The 25,689-nt window shown below is 30.0% G+C and overlaps 1 protein-coding gene and 1 long non-coding RNA gene across 5 annotated transcripts in view; one reads left to right on the forward strand and one right to left on the reverse strand.

Annotated features, from left to right (window-relative positions):
- The window catches only part of LOC128394958 (uncharacterized), a 44,597-nt gene extending 18,935 nt beyond the window's left edge, over positions 1–25,662 (forward strand). Inside the window, exons 2-9 of the mRNA XM_053355335.1 lie at positions 3,674–3,733; positions 5,344–5,505; positions 10,292–10,546; positions 14,481–14,501; positions 14,659–14,795; positions 17,248–17,488; positions 18,097–18,222; positions 18,309–25,662. Of these exons, the coding sequence (XP_053211310.1) occupies positions 3,676–3,733; positions 5,344–5,505; positions 10,292–10,546; positions 14,481–14,501; positions 14,659–14,795; positions 17,248–17,488; positions 18,097–18,222; positions 18,309–19,525 (2,217 nt within the window). The 5' untranslated portion in view covers positions 3,674–3,675 and the 3' untranslated portion in view covers positions 19,526–25,662. The remainder of the gene's footprint in view (positions 1–3,673; positions 3,734–5,343; positions 5,506–10,291; positions 10,547–14,480; positions 14,502–14,658; positions 14,796–17,247; positions 17,489–18,096; positions 18,223–18,308) is intronic.
- LOC128394962 (uncharacterized) lies at positions 10,589–14,387 on the reverse strand. Of its 4 annotated transcripts, none has more exons than XR_008326478.1 (4): positions 13,967–14,385; positions 11,823–12,603; positions 11,679–11,755; positions 10,590–11,488 (listed from the first exon to the last, which is right to left on the reverse strand). It is a non-coding gene; the product is annotated as an uncharacterized LOC128394962 (long non-coding RNA). The 4 variants fall into 4 exon arrangements; XR_008326476.1 differs by having other exon boundaries at positions 10,591–11,256; positions 11,340–11,488; positions 11,679–12,603; positions 13,967–14,387; XR_008326475.1 differs by having other exon boundaries at positions 10,589–11,488; positions 11,679–12,603.
- Positions 25,663–25,689: the final 27 nt, after the last annotated feature.

Genomic DNA, 25,689 nt, shown 5'->3' on the forward strand with positions numbered 1-25,689 from the left:
TCAATTTGAATTAGTAAAACAATCAACTCTAACCATTTCTAACAACACAAACAAAAAAACCTCAAATAAATTAATTAGTTTACTCAATGAAAATCAATCGTACCCAAAAAACAAATCAACTAATGAGAAACTTAATCATTACGAATTGGAAATTTTTTTCATTACCAACAAGCAAAAAAGTTAACAATTAACTTTCACCATTCAAAGTTCAGGTCAAAATTGAACTTTTCATATACACAGCTCGTAATACAAGTATCACTTTCAGATTTCATGTGGTATATATGAATATCATGGTTATATGACATAAATTTTTATCAATCTAATGCCCCGAGGCGAAACTTTTTTGCTTTATAATCCAGGTTATCAACACTAGCAAAACTTTTCAACTCCCAGTGTATCCAAAATGTATACACATATATAAATATATAGAGATATTTAAAGCTTGAAGGCATCAAGCAAGGATAAAGATGATGATGATGATGATGATAATCAGCATATTATCATATCTCATCATCAGTATCAATATCATCATCATCCATGAACATATTTCTCATCTTCCATCACAAGGAGTAATAATATATTGTTCAAGATGACAAGATGATAATAAACAAATGACACCTCAAACAATTATGATGATAACATGATAATCTGATAGTCAAAGTATTAATACAAAAAAAAAGGAAGAGTCAATTTTCATTGATAAACTAAATCAAGTTAATTATTTCAAGTTTATCACTGGAAATTTAATCTTAGTTAAATAATTGATTATCTAATTGATTAATCTCATTGATTAATCTTTCCATATATACATATTGTACATTTAATATTACTTTGTTTTCATTTTTCTTACTCTCTCTCTCTCTCTCACCTTGATCATCATAATTAAATAAATGAAAATTGTTGTTAATTTGTATCGTTATTACAACTTTATTATAATCACTATTAGCCTGAGGCGTTGGATGTTTTCATCATTTAAATGATGATTAGTAAAAATAGTTTTCGCAACTTTTTTTTTGTTTATCATAGTGTTTTTGTTAATCATAATTAATAATTAATTCCCATTTAAATACCTTTTAAATTATATTAATGATTAATTCTTGTTATCATGTTAATCTCACCCTTGAGTTTACACTTGAAACCATTTCAATCCGATTCATTTTTTTTGTTTGCTTGTTGATTGGATTAAAATTAGAAAAGGTTTACTTTATTATCCAGTTAATTTTCACCGCTATTGAATCGTATTCATCAAATTAATAACCCTTAAGGTTTAATAACTGTAATAATTAGCGATAAGATCAACAATTGATTGAGAATCAATTGTTGAAACTATTTTATCATTATCGTTTTTGTCAATGAACTCAAAGCCCTAAGGTTATTAATAAGATGGCAAGCAAAAGGGAGGAAAAGTTTTATCATCTTCATAGTTACATGATGATATTAGTTTCATTCTTTATCATCATCGTTTTTCTGGATATTTTCCTCATCTTATTTTTTTTTCATTCTCTCTTTCTCATCTCTCACCATGATGATGAGAGATGATAAAAGATGATAATCCTTCCCTGAACGGGATGGTGCGCAGATTCATTTGATTCCTTATCATCAAGAACAACAAATATCATCCAAGAGGGAATAATGTAGATACTCAATACATTGTTTATCTAATGTTAGATGAATGATGATCATCATCTTCTTCATGAGTTTTATGATTCATCTTCATCTTCATCATCATCCTCATCCTAAGTGAGCTAAATGATGTACAAACGAAAAGTTTTGCTATCTCTCTCTCTCTCTCTCTCTCTCTCGATTTTTTTTCTTTACTTGAACATTAGTTGCAATTGAGAAGCAAGTAAGAGGATGATGAAGATAATCATGATGATGAAACTCAGTGTCCATTGAAAAAAAGTCAGACTGGACAAGACAAAAGAGATGTTACCCTGAAAGTAAAAAAAGTTGTCATCAAATAATAGATGTTACCGTAAGGGAAGTTGATTGTAATATATAAAAAAGTGTTGAAAAGGATGATGATCATGTTAAAGGATGAAGAGAAAAAAAGATGATAAGAAGATGATGACTTGGTGGAAAGAGAAAGATGATGATGATGATGATGATACATGGAAAAATATTGACTAGTGAAATAGAATTGGAATCAACAATTATTCTGACCTAAATAATATTCTGAAAGACATTACATGAAACTGAAGAAGAAGATGATTCTGAAAATTGAACTTTTCATCTTCTTAAATGTTCATCTTCTCATCTCATTGACGATTAGGGAGTAAACCTGACAATCTAATTCTTAAATTTCTATGAAAATTATCGTTCACAGAGAGAGTTTTTTTTTCTCGCAACAATTAAGGATCAACTTAATTTCCTTCTAGATTCAAGTTTTATACCTTAAGATTAGATTGTAATTAGAACTTTATTAGAAAAGATTACATGGTGGAAAATAATTTCCATGGTAATTTATCATCTCTCTCTCTCTCACTCACTAGTTTGGACTTTTAATTAAAAGTAAATGAGAATGAATTTTAGTTGATTAACCAGAATTATCTGTAACTCATATTCTGATCATGATTGTATCGATTGTGTTAACAAGGTAAACCCAAAGATGTAAATTAAATTTTCATCATCAACAAATGATAAACAATCAAAATATCATCTTAATGATTATTTAACCGGAACACAAAATGAAATGAAGGGAGTGAAAAATATCAGAATTGGAAATTTTCATCTTTTCTATTGAAATTTATCGTTTCTCCTGGTATATTTATATCCTGAAAATATATTAAACAGAATTGGTATTTGAAAATATTACCATTATCTTATTGGAATTGATAATAATAATAGTTAATGATATGAATACGAAAGCAATGAAAAAGGAGGTCAAAGGATAAGGATGAGTAGGAGGATCTAAGGTGTGATAAGATGATAAGATGATAAAAATCAAGATATTAAATGAATGGTTCTGGTAAAAAATGATGATGATGCTCATGCTGTGATTGAATAACAGAATGTAAATGTTTCCCGATTCCATGATATTGATACCGATCCTTTTATCATTCATTTCAGTTTATCATCATCTCACTTTCTGTGTGTGTGTGACCATTGATATTATATTGAAAAAGTAAATCGGTTGACGATGATGATGATGATGATGATGATGATGATTGGGTGAAAGAATCAAAATCCATCGGATTATTGTGAAAATAATCTGTTACATCGTTTTCATCTTCCTGTCTTCTTTGTCTTTATCGTTATCTTTTTCATCATCATCATCATCATCATCATCATGAGATTTTTCTTCTGGTTTTCTTTTCTTATTTTTCATCCTCATCATCATGTTTCTCATCTGATTCTAAATCAAACAGGGAAAAAAGAAGAGGAAGAAAAAAAAATAACATCAAACTTATCTCATATTCTAGTTCATTCATCTACATGTCACGAATATAACTTTTCATCTTCATCATAATCCCTTTAGCATCCTCATCACCATGATGATGATGATGATTATCAGCGCAAACTTATCAGCGATTCAGGTTTATTATCACTATTAAAATTATCCTTTGATATGATTGATTGTGGAAACAATTTTCTAATTGATAACAATTAACTTTGATTTTGATTTTCATTCATAATTAATTTTTTCACCTTCTTTTTACTTTCGTATCAATAGCGATGTTATCTAATTGCATATCTATCTGGGTATCGTTAATATGGCTCAAGTCCATTCAAGGTAAGACAATTTTAATTGTAATTAATTTAAAATCCATTTGAACAATCAGTTTATAAGCAATTTAAATTAATGATGATTATCGTCGTTCACAGTTGAACTGTTATTAAATTACTTTTTTATAAGGGAATTAAATTGCAAATCATAATAATAACGATTCTTCATTTGATATTGAGTAAAATTAAGAAGAGGAAGATGAATAAGAGAGAGAGAGAGAGAGAGAAAAGTTCAATAGCATCTCTATGGTTACGACAGAATTGGAATGAACTTTTTTTTTATTCTTTCTTTTTTTCTATTGAATTCATTGTTCCATTCAGAATAAATGTTCCAAATTAAATAGAAATCATCTTTCTGTATTTTCCTCAGTCTTTTCTCAATCAAAGAGAAAAACAATTTATGATAACAAACAATTAGTGTGATGAGGTTGAATCATCAATAGTGTTTCCGTTTTCCTATCAATTGAATATGATTAAAATTGATTGTCAACTTGTGACAATCAAATTATTGGGTGTAAACTCAAGGATTCAAATGCCTATTTGTTTGTTAAATCAGAACAGCAACAAAAAAAAAGGACGACGATCATGATGATGGTATGATTACCATGATAATGGATGAAAAGTTTTCTCATCATAATTGATATTCACACTTAGAAGATATTATCTTTATCGTCATCATCATCTCTCTAGCATCTTTCTATCAGGATCATCAGTCTTTTTTATCTTTATCTTTCTCTTTGTTGTTCATTATATCGAACGGACTTTATTTCTTTTACTTCGAACCATTTTCTTCAAACTTTACGCTCGACTCAACCTGTCATCGTCTTCATGAGAGAACGATTTCTTCATAACGTTTGTCTTCCTCTTCTTCTTCCTCATCGTCATTTTTTTTACTGTTATTCATCCTTCGTCATCATCTTCATCATCTTTCGTTTGTTTCTCAGTTTTTTTTGTTTCCTTACCATTTCATGTGAAGATGAGGATGGAAAAGATGAGAAAAAAAAGTTTGATATAAAAAAAAGCAATGAAAACAGGGAATGATGAAAGTGGTGAAGATGAGGATGATATGGAAGACATCAAGAGATGCAAAAAGCGTAAATTTGATTCTCTGTTTTCTGTATTTTCGAAATAAACTCAATTGAAAGCGAATAAAAAATGGTCCATGAATTTTTCTTCACCTTAACCAATTCTTTCAGTTTTCATGGGATATAATACACAGAATATATATTCAGAAAGTTCAGCGAACTTGCAAACTTGGAACAAAAACTTTTTTTCTCTTCTCTTTTCTTTTGACTTCTTTCAAAACTTATCTGATTTCAGAAATAAATTCAAGGTTGAGTTACACAAAGTCTATGATGATGATGACGATGATGGTGATGGTGATGATGATGATAGTAGAAGGGAGGGAAACTCAGTTCATTCATAATAGTAACCAAATGAGTAGTTGCAAAGAAAGAGAAAAAAAAATTGATGAAACTTGAAACTTTTTCCTCTTTTTTTGCGATTGCAATTAACGAACGACGTTCAAACGATCAAACTGATTTACGTTCACATTTCATTATCAATGATCAATCAATTAAGTTGATAACTAATTGTTGACAATTTATCTAATTACAGTTACAGCAAAGGAATCAATGTCTATAAAATTAACAGCAGTTAACACTGATTATGAAGCTTGTTACAATTTCTCAGTTGGTGATAAAACAAAAGGTGAATTTTACTCTCCTAATTATCCCAACAATTATCCAAATCAAACTGATTGTATACTCAAAATAGAAGGTAAGTAAATTAATAATTCGTAATTGGAACATATCAATTATAAACAATTAACTTTCTTGGTAACAATTAAAGTGTCGAAATGTTTTACCTGCAAGCTTAATATCAGATTATCTTCAATATCCATTAATAATTCAATTATATCAATGAAATTTCAGAATTTTTTTTCTGAATAACAACAGAAAAGTAAAATTGATAAGTCAGAACTTTTTTTTTTACTCATGATAATATCTCTTGACATTTTTTCTTCCTCTCTCTCTCTCTCACTCTCTCATGTTCATTGATGATAATAATAAAATAATGATATGATTATTGTTTGTTTGATGAAATGTTAGATTCAACTGAGTGATTTAAATTATGGATTTCAATTTAATAGTTTTTTTAAACAACCTGAATCAAAATTGTTATACAACAATAACAATCAACGATAATAATGTAATAATAATACATAAAGCATTTGAAATTGTTTGCTTGTTGTTATACTGATTATTATTATCATGAGTATTATATTGTTTACAATTTATAAAAATATATTCTGATTGTGATTAAAATTGTTGATGTTGATAAACAAAATGTTTTTATTTCTCTTCCTTGTGATTTAATGTATTAGAATCTTTTTTTTTTCTCTGTGTATATTATATATATGAACAGTCTCGAAAAAAAAAGTCCATGTTAAATGTTGTGAGAATTGTTTTTTTCTACTTATATTGGAATAGTTTGTTTGAATCTTTCAAATTCTGTCAGAATATAATAATATTTTTATCCTTTCATATTCATCATAATCAAGGCAAATTCAAATGCTGACAATTGGATTAGTAATATAACTTTACAAGTTTCTTAGGGATAAAATTATCATCAGCATTTTGTATCAATTCATTTCTCATCTTTACTTGTAAATTAACTTCCGATGATTGATTGATTAAAATTCAATTTAATCTAAACCTTACTAGTAATTTGTTGTTGTTGTTGTTGTTGCTATTTGATGAATGATAAAACTAATCAGTTGATATCAAACTTATCTTATATACTATTACTTTCACTTAATCATTTACTCTGATCATCATCATCATCATGATATTATCCCTCTAATGATGATCAACTAACTGTATTTACCTTTTTCCCCTCAATAACAACTAGAACAAATAATATTAAAGGTAAACTTGAAAATTATATTATCATTATCATTGACAGATAACCAATTTTTTTGATTAGTGAAGGTAAATATAATTATCATGATGAAGGTGGAGGAAAATGTTATTGATTATGATTTGATCATCTGATTGTTACTTTGGATGTTCAAAGGTAAATATAGTGAGAGAGTTAAAGGTATCATCAATTGGATAAGATGATGAGAGAAAGTGTAAGAGAATCGTATACTTTTACTTGTAACTAATTGGGAAAAAATTCCATTGCCACATGATTAACCTCATCTCCATCATGATAATCAAAATAATCATCATCATTATCAGTATCTTGCTCTCGTATATACAATTTATACCATGAAAGAGCCTCCAACTATCATCTCTCTCTCTTCCTCATCTTCCTGCTTCTTGTGTTTCATTGCACAATTCAGTTTCAGTTTATCTTCTCAGAATTGATTGAGGCCATCTAATCACTAGAGAAAGACAAGAATAGCATGATGATGATCTTGATGATGATCATCATCATCTTGATGATAGTGATGGTGATGACGATGACTAGAATGATGAAGAAAAGGGATTAGCACCATTCAAGTTGATGTTGTTTCATTTTTTGGTTCATTTAATTTGCTTTTATTTGGAATCAGGAAAAAAAAACCCTCTGACATTCAGCTTAATGATAATCAAGTCAAATTAAGTTTTCTCAATATTAGATTTAATCAATAGTAAAAGACTTAAATCAAGAGAGAGAGAGAAAGAAAAAAGTTCCATCAACTTTGTTGTTGTCTAATTACAAAGGTGATTAATAATAATAATCACTGATCATTCACTTAACCAGAAAACTTTAATCCACTGTCAACATAATAATTAAAACCTTATCAGTTAACAATCAAAGATTAACTAACAAACAATTGTTAATCTGTTTGTATTTACCTGATTTTTTTAGTTTCCTTTCATATGTTCATTTACCTGAATGAAACTTTAAAATACAATGTTGGTATTCATGGTGATTCTGAGTCCTCATGTCAGGATTATTGTTGTTGAACCAATTTGATTATCAAATTATTAGCTAATAAGATGGTCCCATGTTTAAGGTGATTCTTTAAGAAATGATTAATTTGTTTACTCACAAATAATCATCATGATGATTGTCATGATCTTTGTCAAAATTATCAAGACTCTTGAGTTGAAATCTTCAGATTGTCAAGATATTTTCTGACAGAGTGTCAAACAACATATTGAACATTTATTCAGATAACTAAATAACTAAAGATATTAAGATGATCATGAAATTTGAATTGAGTAAATGAACAATTTATAAAACGATATTATCAACATTCAAATCGTTACAATTACAAATGTATTGATGGTTCAAGTTTTAAATTGGGGAAAATTTTTCACCTGATAAAAAATGTAATCATCTTTATGTATACAGTTTAATTGGTTTGAAAATTGATCAATAGCAATTAACTGATGAGAAAAATCAATCGATTGATCAACTTACCTAATCAACAATAATGGTTACATTGATTAAACTATATATTGAATTGGTTACAGTGCAATAATATTATGATAACTAGTTAAGGTTAAATTGATGATGATTTTGATTAAGATGCTGTTGTTGTTTGGGATGATGATAATGATTATCATGGTAGTTGTAATAATAATAATAATAAATGACCATTGAATGATGATTTGTTTCAAGTGGATCCTTGAGCCAAAATTTGGAGCAATTTACTCCTACAAATTGTGAACAATTTAAGTTGAGAGTTGACCCTTAGAGAAAGACGGAGGTAAACATATAAAATTACATATAAAAAAATTGGATCAACACATAAAATGGTTACACTTTTGTAAGATGATTGTAAAAACTATCATCATCCTCATCCTCATCCTTATCATCCTCATCATCTTAACAAGTACATTCACTTTCATCATCTCATAAAGTGTCCAAATGTTAAGTTGACCAAATGTTTACCGAAATGCAAAATAGTCACAAGAAACAAAAACCCAATACTGACCAATGGCTAATAACATAATCAGGTTGCACTTTTCTGTCTGATTAAACCCAGAAAAGTAATCAAAGTAAATACAACCTACAATTAACAGCAATTAGTAATCAAACCAATAATTACCAATCACCTTTTCCCCTTACAAAACAATTCTAATCGATTAGATATCGACAAAAAAAACAAATCATCTTCATCTCTCACGTTGATGCTAATCCTTAATCTCTCCTTAATCTTATCCATGTTTCTAAATTTTTTCAAATACTATTTCTTAATATAAAAGCGAATCGAAAACCGTTACAAATAATTTTCAAAGTTTCGAAAACTAAAAAGTCGATATGATAATATTTCACAAGTTTCTTTTTATTTTCTTATATTGGAAAGAAAATTTCTTCCAAATTGTTGACCTTAAATTCAGATGAGAGATAATCTCTTGATTATATAATAACATTATCTCACTTATTTACCTGAATATGTTTTCACTCCCAATTTACTTTCCCATTGAAAAGATAATCCAATGTTATTATCAATTTTTTTTCTCTCTCTTGTAACTTTTTATTCAATGGTTAAGCTTATTGATTTAATCTTTTATTATTATCATGAGATTAGTCTTAAATTGTGCAAAGGGAAAGTTCATATAATCATTAGAACCTCGAACAAGTAAAAAAAAAAAATATTCGTAACCGTTAAATTGGCCAACTAATATTGAGAATTACAATTATCCATGATAACTTATATTCACATTCATTTTGTTTGAAACTGATTTAACTTTCCAATTGAAACAATTAATCAAATTATTACTTTATCAATAGTATTAGAATCATTTGTCCCACCAATCAATTGTATAGTTAATTTTACAGCTAAATTAATTGTTGATTGTTGATTGTCTGATTGGTCTAGAAGGGAAAGTTTTCCCAATGTTATAATATAATGTTGACTAATTTTGATTCTGATCCACTGAAGCAAACATTTAATTTCATTTCAAGGTTCATTAAATTGTTATTCACTTGATGAAACAATTTAAATGTTATTTATTACTATTTACCATTAATATTATCAATACAATATTATCATGATTAAGGATACAAATAGTTTGTTAAATCACAATCAACCAGTAATGTTAATTATCATTTTCATCATCAATGTTAACATGTTAAATCCTCCAATGATAATAAGTACATATTGATTTCATCAATTCAATCAAATGACAAGTTAATTATTTATCTTTGTGATTATCATGTTATTTGATAGTATTAGTTATATAATATATTGTGTTTTATTATTATCATAATGATTGACATTATAAACAATAAACAAAATATCATCTGTAATTAATATATTATATCAATTGAGTTTAAGAAAATGTAACCCAAAGAACCGGGGGAAAAAAATAAAATACAAACTAACCAGAAAAACTATCATGAAATTGAAACCTGAACAATTGAACATGAACAAGATGAAATAAGATGAAGTTAATTAATCACTTGATAGTAAAAGTAACGGTAAAAACATTCAACACTAGCAAATAATTAATGCACTGGTATATTGTTACTGTTAATTGTTACCTTATATTATACGATTTTTACGATTGATTTAATTGTTGTTTGTTTCCCTTTTATTGTTGATACTTTTTTTTTCCAGCTCCTTATGGACAATATATTAAAATTGAATTTCGAGATAGATTTGCCATGGAGGCTTCGCCTAATTGTGAATATGATAGACTTGAAATAAGAAATGGGAAATATGGCTACTCGGACATACTCTCGGTTCTGTGTGGACACAATTTTCCCCATGAAATTCAATCAACACACAATTACCTTTGGTTAAGATTTAAATCAGATGAGAGTATAGAGTATGAAGGATTTAGAGGAGTTTATACATTCTTAAATCAAGCAAGTAAGTATTAAGATGTAACAATTAACTTAATCACTTATTATTATCCTTAACAACATCCACGAATTGTTGAAAGTGGATAAAATCAAATGATATTAACATCAAACAAGCAACAACAACAACAACAGACTCATAATAATATATATTAACATTCACACAGGTAAACATTTTCCTTATCGATTTTATCATTACAAAAGTAAATTGTTTCCATATTATCATCTTCATCATCTTCTCATTCTGTTCTTGACAACATCCATCATCCTCATCCTTTTGTCTTCTTCATTCTCATATTCAACTGATGAGAAGAGATGAGAATACAAGTTGATCAGTTTTCATTCAATTTCTGGTTCATCGTCCAGTTTGTTTACCTTTTTACTTTGTTTTTTTTCCGGTTAATCAGTTAACCAGATTAACCAGTTTTCTTACTCATCATAACTTATTATTGTCTTTCATTTATTGTTATTGTCATTTGTTTGTATCTATTTATATCATTGGCTATTTCGTTGGGTCAGTTTAATATCTTCTAATGATTATCATGGGAGAAACTTTTTCTTTTATCTCTCTCTCTCTCATTGTCCTCATCGATTATCAATTGGATACTTAGATGATGATGATGATGACAATTTTATCTTCCTTTTCTTTTTTTAGCTTCTTCCAATTGAATGTTTGCTTATTCTGATCATCCGATCTGATTACTTGGAATTCCTCAGGTTCTGGAAAATTGAAAAAGAAAAGAAAATGAAACAGTTCGAAGTGAAAAAAGTTCATTTCGAGGGAAAGGAAAACTTATTATTACGATAAAGTTACTACTTAATTTATCAGCGAAATATAATTGCAATTGGAACAAAATTAATCGCTCTTTCATTTATATATTTGGATTTCGGAAAATAATCAACAATTGTGATCAGTAATCAAATTAAAGACAATTTAAAGTTGAAGAAAAACCTTAAAAAAAATTGTTACAAAGGAAAAAAGAAACAAAAAGTTAACAGTTAATGAAATCGATATTATGATAATTAAATATTAGATCGATATTGATTAACCTTTGATATTAATCTGATTGTTGGTAATTATCATAGTATTTAGCAATTAATTTACGCTTAAAGTTAATCAAATTATATATACAAAGTTTTACCTTATTTTCTTATTCTGATGATTACATTTTTCATTTCATCCTGTTAATCTGCCACCATCATCATGAATTAGGTGTTTCTGTTGTTTCAATGGTTCCAATGTCAATCATGTAAACAATCTGGTTAATTTAATCTGTCATAAATACCTTTACATCAATTTTTACCTTTCTCCATAACGGTTCACTTGGAAGAAAAATTGGAATACATTTTCTCACTCTGTCTACCTTTTTCCCTGTGTCATCATCTTCATCCTGCATGTACAATATTCAGTTGTTGATACCAAGAAAACCTGAGGAAATCTTGTTACCCTCTTGTCTCAATCAAAACTTTTCATCTTCCTCTTCTTCCATCTCCATCCACCCTCCCATCTCTTCCGCATCCTCATCCTCATCCTCATCTCTCTCTCTCTCTTTTTCTCTCTCCTCGTTTTCCTCCATCAAGACCACGATAACAGTTCCAACGGTTTTATTGATTTTCTCAGTTTTTCTGCTTCTCCTTTTTTCCACCTTCTTGTTATTTAGGTTCAGATATTTTCCTCTGTTCATTTTACCATCAGAATCACCATGCATTTGATACATAAGGTGTATATTTATATTATAAATTGTATATAAACTTTCCCTAGGTTTTTGTTTTGCTTTGTTTACATCAAGAATATAATTGTGACACAAATAAAGTTGCCAAAAAAGTAAAGGGAAGAGGAAAAAGATTCACCAAGAATCTTTTCTCTTCCTCTGTCTTCATCTTTCGAAAAAGAAGGAAAAAAAATAAAAGAATTGGCCCTCTGCCATTATTCATGGTTAATAGTATTAAAATCATCATCATCAGTATCATGAAAATCATCATCTTCTTCATCCTCATCATTGTCATCATTATGATCATCAGGCAACAGTGGTGATGGTTATGGTGAACATTATCATTGATGAGAATCTGTAAGAAATGAATAAAAAAAAGAAGATGAAAATTAGATTTCAAAGTTAATGAGACTCCAGGAAGTTCAATATGACTTCAATTAACTTTAATTCTCAGTAATTAACTAAGCATAGCGATAAATTGTTGTTGTTTTATTTTCATTATTATTAAATATCATTAATTTTTATAACTGTTGCAAAGTTAATTCATGAGTAAACATTTAATATTTTCATTGAAGTATTAAAATCATCAACTCATCAATGGCAACATGTTGGTTATGGTGAACATCATTGATAGTGTTGAATTAAATTGATCAATTAATGACTAATTCAATTGTCATTAACTTTAATTTCAGATTAATAAGTACATAATTGTTGTTTTATTTATTATTATTAATAATAATTTTATAACTTTAATTAATTCGTAACAATTTAACATTTTCATTGAAGTTAACAAATTATCAACTTCCAATTGTAGTTTTTTTTATTACAATTCAATCTAAATATTCAATCAACACAATTATTTAATTTTTTTCAACATTAATTGTTTAACAATCGATTGATTTAAATAATCAGTCTGATAATTAACTTTCTATTAATTTTGTTTTTAGCTTGTTGGGTTTCAGTTTACTGATTGTAATTAAAAATGTTTCCCCCCTTTTGTTTTAATGATCACATTTAATGTTAATTGAAAAGCTTTATTTCAATTACAATTAACTTAATTATGATCCAATGGTCAATCAAGTGACTACCTCTTGTAATTAAATGGACATTTTATCGTTCAATTTAATTGTGTCAACACAAAAAATTTTATAATTGTGGTTTTCATTGTTTGTTGGTTAGTTTGTTAATTTAGTGATTGAGTTTGACTTTTATGTTGATTGTTATTGAAAGCAGTTAATTGAAACACACACAATTAATAGATTGTTAGATTTTCAATTGGTCATTTTTGTCAACTGTTCCATAATCAATTCAAATTGGTAATCAATTAGACAAAAAGAAATCAATGTTACACTTAAAATTGATTATCGATTTGGAAAATGTTAATGTTGAGTTAGATTTTCAAAATTTTTTCTTCTCTACCTGATAATCTCAATCAATCTAATTGTTGTCAGTTTTTTAATAATCTCTTGTGACTCTAATAATCATTCATGTTCCCTCATCATAAATTCACCATGGTTATGATTCATGAGAATTTCAATTTCTTCCTGTTGCCATGTTATGGTTTTCACTTTCTGGTTATGTTGTAATAAATTTTTTCACCATTTTAAGGTTTGTAAATTTCTTGTCAACTCAATAAAATCTTTAAACAATCTAATTGATTACCAATTTGATTTAAAGATTAACATGGTAATTAATAGAGTAATAACTTCGGTACTTACGTTTAATTTCAAGATGAGAATAATTATCTCTCCATGAATTCCAATTGTTTTTCTTTCTTGTTCCCCTCATCTCTCAATCCTTTCCATTGAAATTTATAGAGAAAATTGTTCGCTTGTTTGATGTTTTTTTCTCTTCTTCTCTTTTTTTTCCTCGTTTGTTGTTGGTTTTCCTCTTTTGTCTTGGATCATCTGAAAAGAAAAACAAATCACAGTTAATAATCATTAGCCTAATTACGACGGTTTAATAATTTTCTCTTTTGGCTTCTCATCAAAAAAGAGAAGAAAAAAAAACCGTTGGAGAAAAAGAGAGAAAAAAATGGAAAACAAAGAAAATTAGACAGTAAATTAGACAGAGAGATTAATAAGAGATCATCTTATCAACCAACCAATTGGAAAACAATAACAATCGGGCTCATCTTTCATTGCGAATTTGGATTAATTTTTTCTTAATTTTCTTTTTCTTTTCTCTTTCAATTTTTTTCCTCTCACCTTTAATCTCTCACCTCTCATTTAGCCACCATCCCTCCTCCACCAGGTAAGTTAATCCATTTGTAAATTATAATTTCTTTTCTATCTCTCAAATAGCCAATTGATTGCTAATCTTAACTCTCTTTCTTATTGTTTCTTTTTGTTTTTTTTTCTTACCTCATTTTCCGCCATTTTGTTTATTTTTTGGTTTGTTTTTCCTTTAGCTTGTCAGCATAATTTAACAGGGGAAAGTGGTCGTATCAATGGTACTAGAATTTCCGAAGATGTCATCAAATATTCAGAGGATTACTCGGTACCATTGGAATGTATTTGGAGTATCACCGTTAGTCCTGAGAAAAAGGTAAATTCATTTTCTTTTCTTTTCTTATTTATTGTTCCTTTTTAATCCAACAATTTCATTACATTTGAATATTATTTAATTCCATTATCACTTTAGTCTCTAATTAATTCCTTTTTAATATATTTATATAATTTAATTGTTACTCTCTCTCTCTCTCGTCTATCTAAATGATGAGAGAAGTTCAGTTATGGAAATTTTTCTTTCCCAATGGATTTAACAATATGTCCAATTTAATTTATGTATATCGATATTATTTCTCATTTTTCTTTCTCATTCTGTATTTAGGTTCACCATTTTACCTTTTTATCTCTTTTGGTCATTCATACCTTTCAGTTGCCTTTGACTTTCTAACTGACCAATCAATATCCTTAAAGAGTCCCAACAACAAGATCTTTCCTATTTTTATGCTTCCATGATTTCGTTCAACAAATTGTAGTTTATTATCACCATTTGTGTCGTTTTGCTTATCATGTACCATTGTCATCATCATCATCATCATCATCATCATCTTCCTCTTCATTCATTTTCAAAGGTGTAATGATTTTCTCGTATATATAATTTTGTAAGAGTGTGTGTGTATCTAAACCAAAGTTTCATTGAAAAGAATCCAAAAGATTACAATACACAGCAATGGAAAAGTGTAGTGGTAGAGAGAGAGAGAGAGAGAGAAAGAATAATAAAATGATGACCAATTCTGTTTACTGGTCAAGTAAAAGAGCCAAGAATTGGATGAATGATTATAATGATGTTGATAGTGTGTTAGTAATGTAACTAAAGTAGCTTGGTTATTGGTGAGACGAAGCTTTTGATGACCAGTAATTTGAGCTCATCATATGAGGTATTGTATTTTTGGTAGTTAAGCTCCGCAGAGTAGATGTTGATAATCACCATAATCATCAACATCTTCATAATCAAGTCTCATCTTTATTATCCTTAATTCATATTCTAATTCTTAATCATTAACTTCTCTTTCTTTCCTTCTCTTATTATAATTACTCAATAACCTTAGGCGAATGACTTAATTGAAGAAGCCGGTCAAACAATCAGTAAACAATGAACATGATGATGATAACATCAACATGCTTTTCTCTTAGGAAGAACAATTTGTTTTCGAAATGAAAAGAGAGGGAGAAAGTAAGAGAATCAAGGGGGAAAAAAGTATTGGTCAGTTTAAGATGATGATGAGAGAGAAAGTTATGGGTGATCCTGAGAATGAGTATGATGATAGAATAACAGACAAAGGATTATTACAACAAAGAAGATTATTCGGTGACCATGGTCAATCAATTCTTCTTTCTTTCTTTCTAACTGGACACTCTGTCTTTTTCAATTCAATCACAGTCTCAACTCTTTTCATCATGTTACTTTTTCCTCTCTCAATGTTTTCTCCAGCAAATACCATCAATATGGACATTCGAACGTTCAATTCTGTAACAATTTAATTTAACTTTATATATATTAACTATTCTGAAGCCAATTATTTTCGAGGAAGAGAAGGAAAAATAAGACGACAAACTAGGCTAACAAAATATTCGATAGAGAAAGTAAAGAGAGAGAGAGAGAGAGAAAGAGAAGAGCATGATGATGAAGAAGATTCATTTTCTTTTATAATGTTTCACATCTTCACAATGGAGGTTACATGAGAAAAGAGTTTTGTTCAAGATTCCAAGTCAAAAAACTCTTTGGTCTTTTTTTATTCTCTACTGTATTTTCTAAGGCTTAGGAGCAGAATGATGGTAAATGAGAGAGAAAGAGAGAGTGAGAGTGAAAGTGAGAGAGAGAGGAACTTGGAAGTAGTAGTAGTAATGGAAAGGATGATGATGATGAGAGAGAGAGAGAGAGAAGGCGAAATGATGAAGATGCGGAGAAATTATAAAAATAACATGAACACATTCAATTCTCTGTGTTGATACCAAGAAATTCAGAAAGAATATGTAATTTCAAAACAGAGAAAAATAAAAAAGAAAGAAGAATAGACAGATAAACTACAGGGTGATCTACGTTGAATGAGAAGAAAAAATTTCTAAATTGAACTGTTGAGAATAATAATTGAATCACTCATAACTGTAAATAATAAGATGATTATCATCTGGTTGTGTTGTTGATGATAGAAAATGATTAAAACGAAAGATGAAAATAGTTAAAATAACGATGATGATTATGATGATAATGATAATGATAAGTATCAAGTTCAATGAGGCACAAATTAACTCATGAACAGAGAGGATAAAGAGTATATATTATTATACAGAATCGCGGACCTCGAATATCCATTCAACCATTAGCAATTTAGAGCTTGGATTATTTAATAATTGATTTCAACTCGTTAAATTAATTATTATCAATTTTCTTGTTCCAAAGTAGTTTTAATATTATTATATAAACTGTTTGATAGTTTCCAACATGATGATATTAATTTCAATTGTTTTCTCTCTCTCTTTCTCTCCTCTAGATGTACATAAATTTTACGGATTATAAACTCGAGAAACCGAATGATTGTCATTTAAATTACATCGATATCTATGGTAACTCTTTACTAGAGACAAGTCGAAAAGAAAGGTTCTGTGGCACTGCCACCGAGCCCCACAAATCGGAAACAAATAAAGTACACATTAGACTTCATGCCAAACCCGGCGCCTTGAAATTTGCCTTCACCATACTCTTCACAGCCTTTAGAGAACCTAAAAATCCAGGTAAATATAATTCGCGATTCCAGTGGATTAGCCTGAGGGGATAATCTCCCTTTCGATCCATCAGTTAGTTGATTGGATTATTTTCTTATCGTTTTCTCATTTTCTACTCATTCATATTGACTATCAATTGATTGTTGTTGGTTAATTGTTTTCATCTTTTTTTCCCTCGCGTTTTGGTTTATCTGATTTCTCCTTTAATTTAATTTAATTCTGTTCAAGTTAACTTGCTTTTCTGTATTTATATTTGATGATGTTGCTTTATTCATTTTAATACTTGATTATAATGATGATGATGATGATGATTATCATGATTCAGTCAAGCTGTTTAACTTTGATGCCTTTTTTTTGTATGACAGAAAAAAAGTTCTAGACCTAAATTGTTTGGAGAGATGTTAATAATTTTCTGACAGTTAATGAAACAGTTTAGTGATTAAGGTTTTTTTTCCCCGAGTCGAAACTTGATCATCGTAATAAGTTACAAAGTAATACAAAGTTAATTAACTGAGTGTTGAAAGAAAAAAGTTTCGACAACTTTTCGAAAAGTTGATTTTCCAATTTGTTCAATTTTACTAATTTTTCTCTTCTCTTCCGTTCGATTAATTGTTCAGCTAAATGTGATCCAAAAACCGAATTCGATTGTGATGATGGGACTTGTATACACATAAGCTTAAAATGTGACGGTCATCCCAATTGCATATATCGATACGATGAGGATAAATCGGATTGCGAAAAAGGTAATTGATCATCTTAGCGAATTGATTATTGGCTTGATCATTTTGAGATTGATTTTCTTTTTGTTTCTCTCTTTTTCTTTCAACAGATTCGAAAAGTTTGACATCATTTGATTCCAATCATATGATAATCATTCTTATATTGTTTTTCGCATTAGTTATTGGTATGTGCGCTTCGATTGTTGTCTCATGTTGGGGCAAAATTCAGGAGCGACGTCAACGAGAATTGGAATATAAACTGAGAAGATCTCGAGAACCTTCAGTTGAACGTGATCTTGATCGAACCATCACCATGACACGAATTGAACCGGTTCTTGATTATCCGCCACCATTGTGTTCCGGTGGTGGTAAAGGCGATGGCGGTGGTGGTGGTAGTCTGGTGGGAAGTGGCGGAGGATCAACGGGTATGCTTATACGTTCAAATTACACTAAATCAAGTGCTAACCTTATGGATGCAAGTAACCCGGAGGAAGATGAACATGGATGCTATGTACCTGATGTTGGTGGTTATTATCGTAAAACTCCCACCGGTGATCATCATCATCATCATCATCATCCTGGATCATTACTTGATGATCTGGGAAGTGGTGGTGAAGATGGTGGCGGTGGTGGTGGAAGAGATAAATATCCACCAGAAAATGTTATTCGTTATCCAGTGTTACCAAATGATTGTCCCTATTACCATCAAGATTCCGACACGGGTCTAAGAAGTGGCAGTGAATCACCAATTCCTCCGCCACCACCACCTCCAGCTTTATCTCACCTTCGATCACGAAATACTCGGTCAACGACAACTCTTCCTTTGGATGCAAGTAAATTAGATACTCCTTCACCGCCTCCTCCACCACCACCTCATGGTATTGGTGTATCATCTTCCATTGTATCCTTGGACAATCATCATCACCATCATCATCATGCTCACCATTCTCATCAATCTCAACATCATCCTGATTGCGCTCAGCATCCCGGTTTTCCGGGTCATCATCATGATTCACTTCCTCTTTCATCGTCCTCTTCACATCATCGAACCCCAAATCCAGGAGACTACAGATCAGCCTCTGTGGGCCCCTCTCATCATCTCCACCATTCTAGTGGCGGAGGTGGTGGGGGTAGTGGAGGCGGTGGATCTCACGGGGAGGATACAGAAGATGAATCTGATGATAAAGTGCCTTCGTCGTCAAGTCGTCATGGCCGATTCAGGGCGGAAACTGTTATTGAAATGAGCTCATCAAGTGATCACACTGCCAATCGACCTCGAAGTTTCATCGAAACTCGTTCAGCTCCTGACGTTATCGTATTACGATGACAACCAGTAACAATTAATACTGCAACTGTTAATATTAATAGAAATGTTTTCAACTCAATTAATCAGGACCGAGAATCAGCCAACAGATGATGATGATGATTGTTGATGATGAGGATAAAATTTCAATTGAAAAGGAAAACCTCAACTCTTCAAATCAATTTTTTTTTCTTCTGTTTTTCGACAAGTTTTTTCACAACAAAATGAACTTTCAACTTGTCTTTTTTTTGCTTCAACCATGAAAAACTCATGTAAACAACAAGAAAACACTCAACACACTCACTCACTCACCCAAATGATAACACCAACATCTTCCACATCTCAACATTTATTATTATCACTAATTGTAACCGATATTGTTACGAAAAAAGAACTTTTTTTTTCTTCCTTCCATTTTGAAATGAAGAATCAATAATTTGTGACATCAATCAAACCTCAAAGGAAATGCCAGTGAAAAGACACACACACACACACACATACACACCGGAGGGGAACGAAAGAGAGATGAACAGAATTTTCAGAAATTTATACCTTTTATCATGAAGAACAACAAAGAACAGCAATGATAACACAACATCAACAAGTTCACCTACAAAATCAACAACAAGATGAAAACCTTTTAAAGACACAATTGATGCTGAGTCGACATTTATCTTTGTTTTCGTCTTGGAGGAGAAAAAAAAAGAAAGTGAAACAAGTATTAAAGAGGAAGAATCAATGGAGAGACAATTGATCATAACTCTCACACACCAAGAGCAAAGAATTGAAACCTGAATAACTTGCGTTTTTTGAAACGAAAATTGTGTTTGCAACATTTGCAATTTCCTGCCTCTCATTTTGCTCTCTATCTTCATCTATCATCTTTCATCTTCCTCTTTCTAATGAAACCCTTTCTTTTCCTCTTTCTCTCTCTTATCCATTTCATGTAACCTTCAACCTTATCAGGCCCTTTTTCTTGCCAACATAAACTGCCCAGGTTACGATGAGAAGCGGAAATTAGTTGGATATACAATATCTCGATATTTCATCTCTCTCTCTCTCTACCTATTCATCTGTCTTCCCTTTGATATTTTCCTCTCTCATCATCATCTCAAAATCACTCCCTGAATGGCAAAGTTTATATAATATGATTTACTCTCAGCTTATTGAAACCCATGTAAGAATCATGTACAGTTGTCTGGACACTTTGACCAGTTTGTTGATCGTTGATTTTTATTGATTGACGATTTTATCATCTTCTCTCTTCCTATCATCATCATCATCATCTCTCTCTCTCTCTCTCTCTCTCTCTCTCTCTCTCTTAATATTATATATTATAGCCACTAAATAACTAATAGATATATAAAACTATCCTCTAGTTGACTTGATTTGATGTTATTTTTTTTCCTCTTTGTTTTGGGTTATTCATAACACCACCAATATTATTATCTCCATCTTGTTCATCTCTCTCTCTCTCTCTTTCTCTTCTTCATCATCAGCAAAATCTCAGCCATCACCACCAGTATATATCATCGGTTTAATCATGAACGAGGAAGAGAAGAAAAAAACAACAACAGCAGCAATAATGGCAAGAACAATACGAATACAATAATAATGATAATAATTGTAACATAAAGATTAGCTTTATGTGTGTGTCTGTACAAAAGAGATGACAGAATAAAAAAAACATCCAATGGAACCTTAAGTTACAGGGAAGTGACCAGAAGAAAGTACAATAGACTTGGAATGGAAGAAGAGTGAAATGGTTGCTGGTCAGGGAAGAATATGCGATATAACATGAGGATTGTCAGGAACAAACAAGATGAAAGAGAAATGAGACCAAAAATGATGAAAAGGGAGAGAAAGAGAGAAGATGAAGACAAGTAGGAGAGCCGATGGGAGAAGAGAAGCAAAAAGATGGAGCAACTTTTTCAATGCACTTTACTGTTACTCTTGTTGATTTTGTTTTTATTCTAGATGGTTACATCCCAATGCTTATTCGAAATGTTCTCTTTCTTTTTTCTGTCTCCATTTTATCTTGTTATTCTTATTTTTCCGTCTTGTTCGTCTTCTTCTTTGTATCTAAATACGAGAAAAGATAAAAAAATCGTTAGTAGATTCAAAGACTCATTGATCTAAGTTACATCGTTGACAGAACCTTTACTTTCTCCTTAATATTTGTTTCTTCTCCTTCCCACATCCTTTACCATCATCATCAAGCTTCTCATCATCATTCTTTGCTTCTCATCCTTTACTATCATCCTCAGTTTTCATCCTTTTCCATCTCTTTCCATGCTTCTTTGCATCCGTTATCTCTTCTAACTGCAATTGATACTCTGATATTATTTTAACTTACCATGAACAACAGTCTCTCTCTCTCTCTCTCTCTCTATTTCCATTTAACAAGGCTAAGCAATTATCAGTGTTGAGACTCGAGAAGATGAGGAACACGAATATAAAATGATGATAAGATGTTAAAAATAAGAAGAAGAAGAAGATGAGAAAAAAATAAAGGGCAACAAGTCGCAGGGGACATTTTGTTTTCTCCATCAAAATCAAAGGGAAAAGAAGTTGATCATTTTTCTTTTTTTCTTTTTTTTCACTCTTCCATTGATCCTTTGCTCTCTCTCTCTCTCTCTCTCTCTCTTTGATCCAAATTGTTACAATAAACACCCAAATTATATAAACAAGAAACATAAATATATAAACTTCAAGTGAACGGGGTGAGAGATGAAAACAAATGAATCATTTCAAATGAATCATTTGAAATGATGAGGGAGAAAAGGGGAAGAGTAGAAATTTAGAAGAAAAAAAAATTGTCACAAACAAAAGAAAAGCATAATTTTAATGCCTTTAAATTTCAACGATTTCGAATCAGCGCTCAAATTTTGAGGAAGATTAATTAATTTGGAAGAAATTTTCTACTAATTGGAAATTAACTAATTAAAAGAAAATCAAATCTCAATAGAAGAAAGAGAAAAAAATGGTAATTAAGAAAAAGCCCCTTCTCTTTTCCCGCTTGTCATCAAATTGACTTAATTTTCTCAATTTCAATTGGCAACAATGTTCAATGTTTTCTCTTTATTAGTGTTAATTTTGTTTTGTTAACTAATTAATTCTTCTTGTTCATCCGAATCTCCATGTTTATCAGTTATCACCATGAATGGTAAAAGAATATCAATTACGATAAAATAGAAATTGATTTTGGATCTTCAACTGTAAAAACGAAAACCTTATTACATGAAAAACAACAACATCCTCATCTCTATGTGTTAAAATCCTTTGTATCATTTTCTTTTATTTTTCCTTTCTTCTTATCTTCTTATTCTTCCTGAGCATCTCTTCAACCTGTTTCATCATCATCATCATCATCATCATGTTCTTCCTCCTCCTCGCCATCATCATCATCATCTTATCCTTCACAGAGATGCTTCTGCTCACAATAAACAAACAAATTTACTGGTAAATTTAATGGCAAACATTTTTTGCTCTCTCTCTCTCTCTCTCTTCCTCTGTCGAAGTATAATCGACACTCTTTCTTCTTGCTCTTCATCACACTTTACCTTTTTACCTTTACTCTGCATCTTTTTTTCACCATCATCTTCATCTTCATCGTCGCCATCATCTTATAAACGTAAAGCATCAGCATCATCACTCTGTCTCTCTCTCTCTTTTTGTATTTAATATTCGGTGCCAATAAGCATTGCTCAACGAAGACCTAAAGTGAATGTGGAAGATGAAATAATAATTAATAATTAAGACTTTGTTATACATATAAATATATTAAGAATCATGGAAAATTCTCATTTCATCTGTAACTTAATGTTGACATCAAGGAAACATCTCGAATCAATCAAAACCAAGAAACCACAGAATGACAACAATAATAATAATTATAAACAAAAGATTAACAATAAGATTAACTAAAAGCATAAACTGCATCAAAAAACAAAGAAATCACAAAAAATTTCACATTTCACACTCACCTGAACAAAAGGAAATCACTTTTCACCATAAACCAACCCTTCAGATCGTAAATTTGAATAATTCATCAACCAGACAATTAACTTGAACAAATAATCTTTTTTTTCTTCTAATTAATCCACTTCAAGGAGAGAAGAGACTCAATAATAATTCTTAATGATGAAAATCTCGACAAAATTGACATGGAGAGAAACCAAATGAAACTATTACTATGACGACGACGAATTTACCATTTAATTTCCTAACCATCGGAATCATCATCAGTTTTATTGATCAATTAAGAGAAAATCAAATTCGAACAACTTAATTACCTTATAAACATAAACATCATCAATATGACAAGAAAAAGATGAACAAGTCAATGGATCAACGATCAGTCAACATTGAGACACAATATCAATTGAATCGGAATCTCGTGAACAAATTCAATTACTGTTTATCGAACAATATTTTCCATGAAAAGGAAATATTAAAGCTCAAAAAGATGATTTAATCGTTAAATGATTAAAGATGATTCATGTTCAATTGGAAGGAATTAAAATCCTTGTTCTCCATCAATTGTGTTAACAATTAGGATTCTTCACAATTTAATCAATCTGATTACGAATGAGAAAGTTGATTGCTAGTTAATTATGCTCTTTGACCTCTTTTTTGAGAAAGGGTGAAACTATTGGTGAAATTATTCATCTTTTAATTGTTACCCTTTTCCAATTAAGGTTAAGCCTCAATCTGATTTTCATTTTCGTTACGAGCAAGAAAAAACAAAATGGTGCCTTTTATGATAAATGCACTGGAATTTAAATGATTATTATTTTATTATCACCATGCAATCAACTAATCATCGTAATCAATTGTATTAACAATCAAAGAAGGATGAAGAAACAACAATCAAACCTCAACTAATTGTCTCCAAGAATCATTAATTGTTGATGTGCCAACAAGATCATCAAAAAAGTCAACGATTGAATTTATATTTCTGACGATCATCAAACTTACACCTGAACAATTTAGTTAATTTTTTTTTCTCCAGAAGCAATATTATCTCAATAATTACACCATTATTATTACTACTGTTATAGCAATTAATTAACTAATCACAAGATTTTCTCGCCGATCGTCATTATCTAATTGTATTTACAGCATTTAAGTTTTTGCTCCCAATGTTTTTATATTATCTGTCCAAATTCAATTTCCAATGTTATCCTTTGGCAGATTCTGTTGATGATTATATTGTTATAACAATAATGCTAACAAATGGTTGATTATCATCTTCAATGACAATTAACTTGTATTTTTAAAAACCAATTTGCTCACCAAGATTTTAAATCAATCTATCAACCATTTGTTAAATAATCTCTCTCTCTCTCTCTCTCTCTCTCTCTCTCTCTCTCTCTCACTCTCTCTCTCTCTCTCCAACCATTAAGATAGAGACAGTAACTTAGTTAATAGAGACTCGAAACAGTTAATCATTATTTCAATTATGTTTTAATTATTTACCATTATTATTATGGTTAATTGCTATTACTTATAATCAATTGTTACCACAGATGAAGATATAAAGATTTATTATCAAATGATGATGATGATAATGATGATGAATAGATTAAGGAGATTAAGATTAAATAATCTGATGAAAAAGGAAATACAAACAAATAACTTTTCGCGAGTCATGGCGATTGTGATAATTGTTGATGTTTGACAATCAACAATTATCTTTCACATCATCTTCATCATCATCTCTCTCTCTCTCTCTCTCTCTCTCTCTCTCTCTTCCTCATAATCATCAATACGACTCAGTCTCTTTTACTCCCAGTCTAATATACAAATATACAGAATCTCATATATCCTGTTAATTTTTTTCTCCATCAATTTATCCTCATCTTCATCTTCTTCATCATCATCTCTTCATCCACCTTCAAATTCCTCTCTCTCTCTCTCTCTCCCACTATATTCTCAATCAATGCTTTCAAATTTTTCTTCGCAAAAATTATTTGATGATAAAATTTTATTGAAAGAAAAACAAAGAAAAAAAGACAAGAAATTATTGTTTCATCTCTTCCCTTTACAACAAAATCATAGGTTCTTTAATGGTTAATTGCTTCCTTCTTTTTTAATAAATTTTATGGCAAAATTTAGGAAATTTAATAAAAATGAAAATAAATTCTCGAACTCAAATATCTAAATTGTGTCGACTTTATTTCTAA

The sequence above is a fragment of the Panonychus citri genome, unplaced genomic scaffold (genome assembly GCF_014898815.1).
Source record: "Panonychus citri isolate SS breed McGregor unplaced genomic scaffold, ASM1489881v1 Contig00140, whole genome shotgun sequence".
Classification (NCBI taxonomy): Eukaryota; Metazoa; Arthropoda; class Arachnida; order Trombidiformes; family Tetranychidae; genus Panonychus; species Panonychus citri.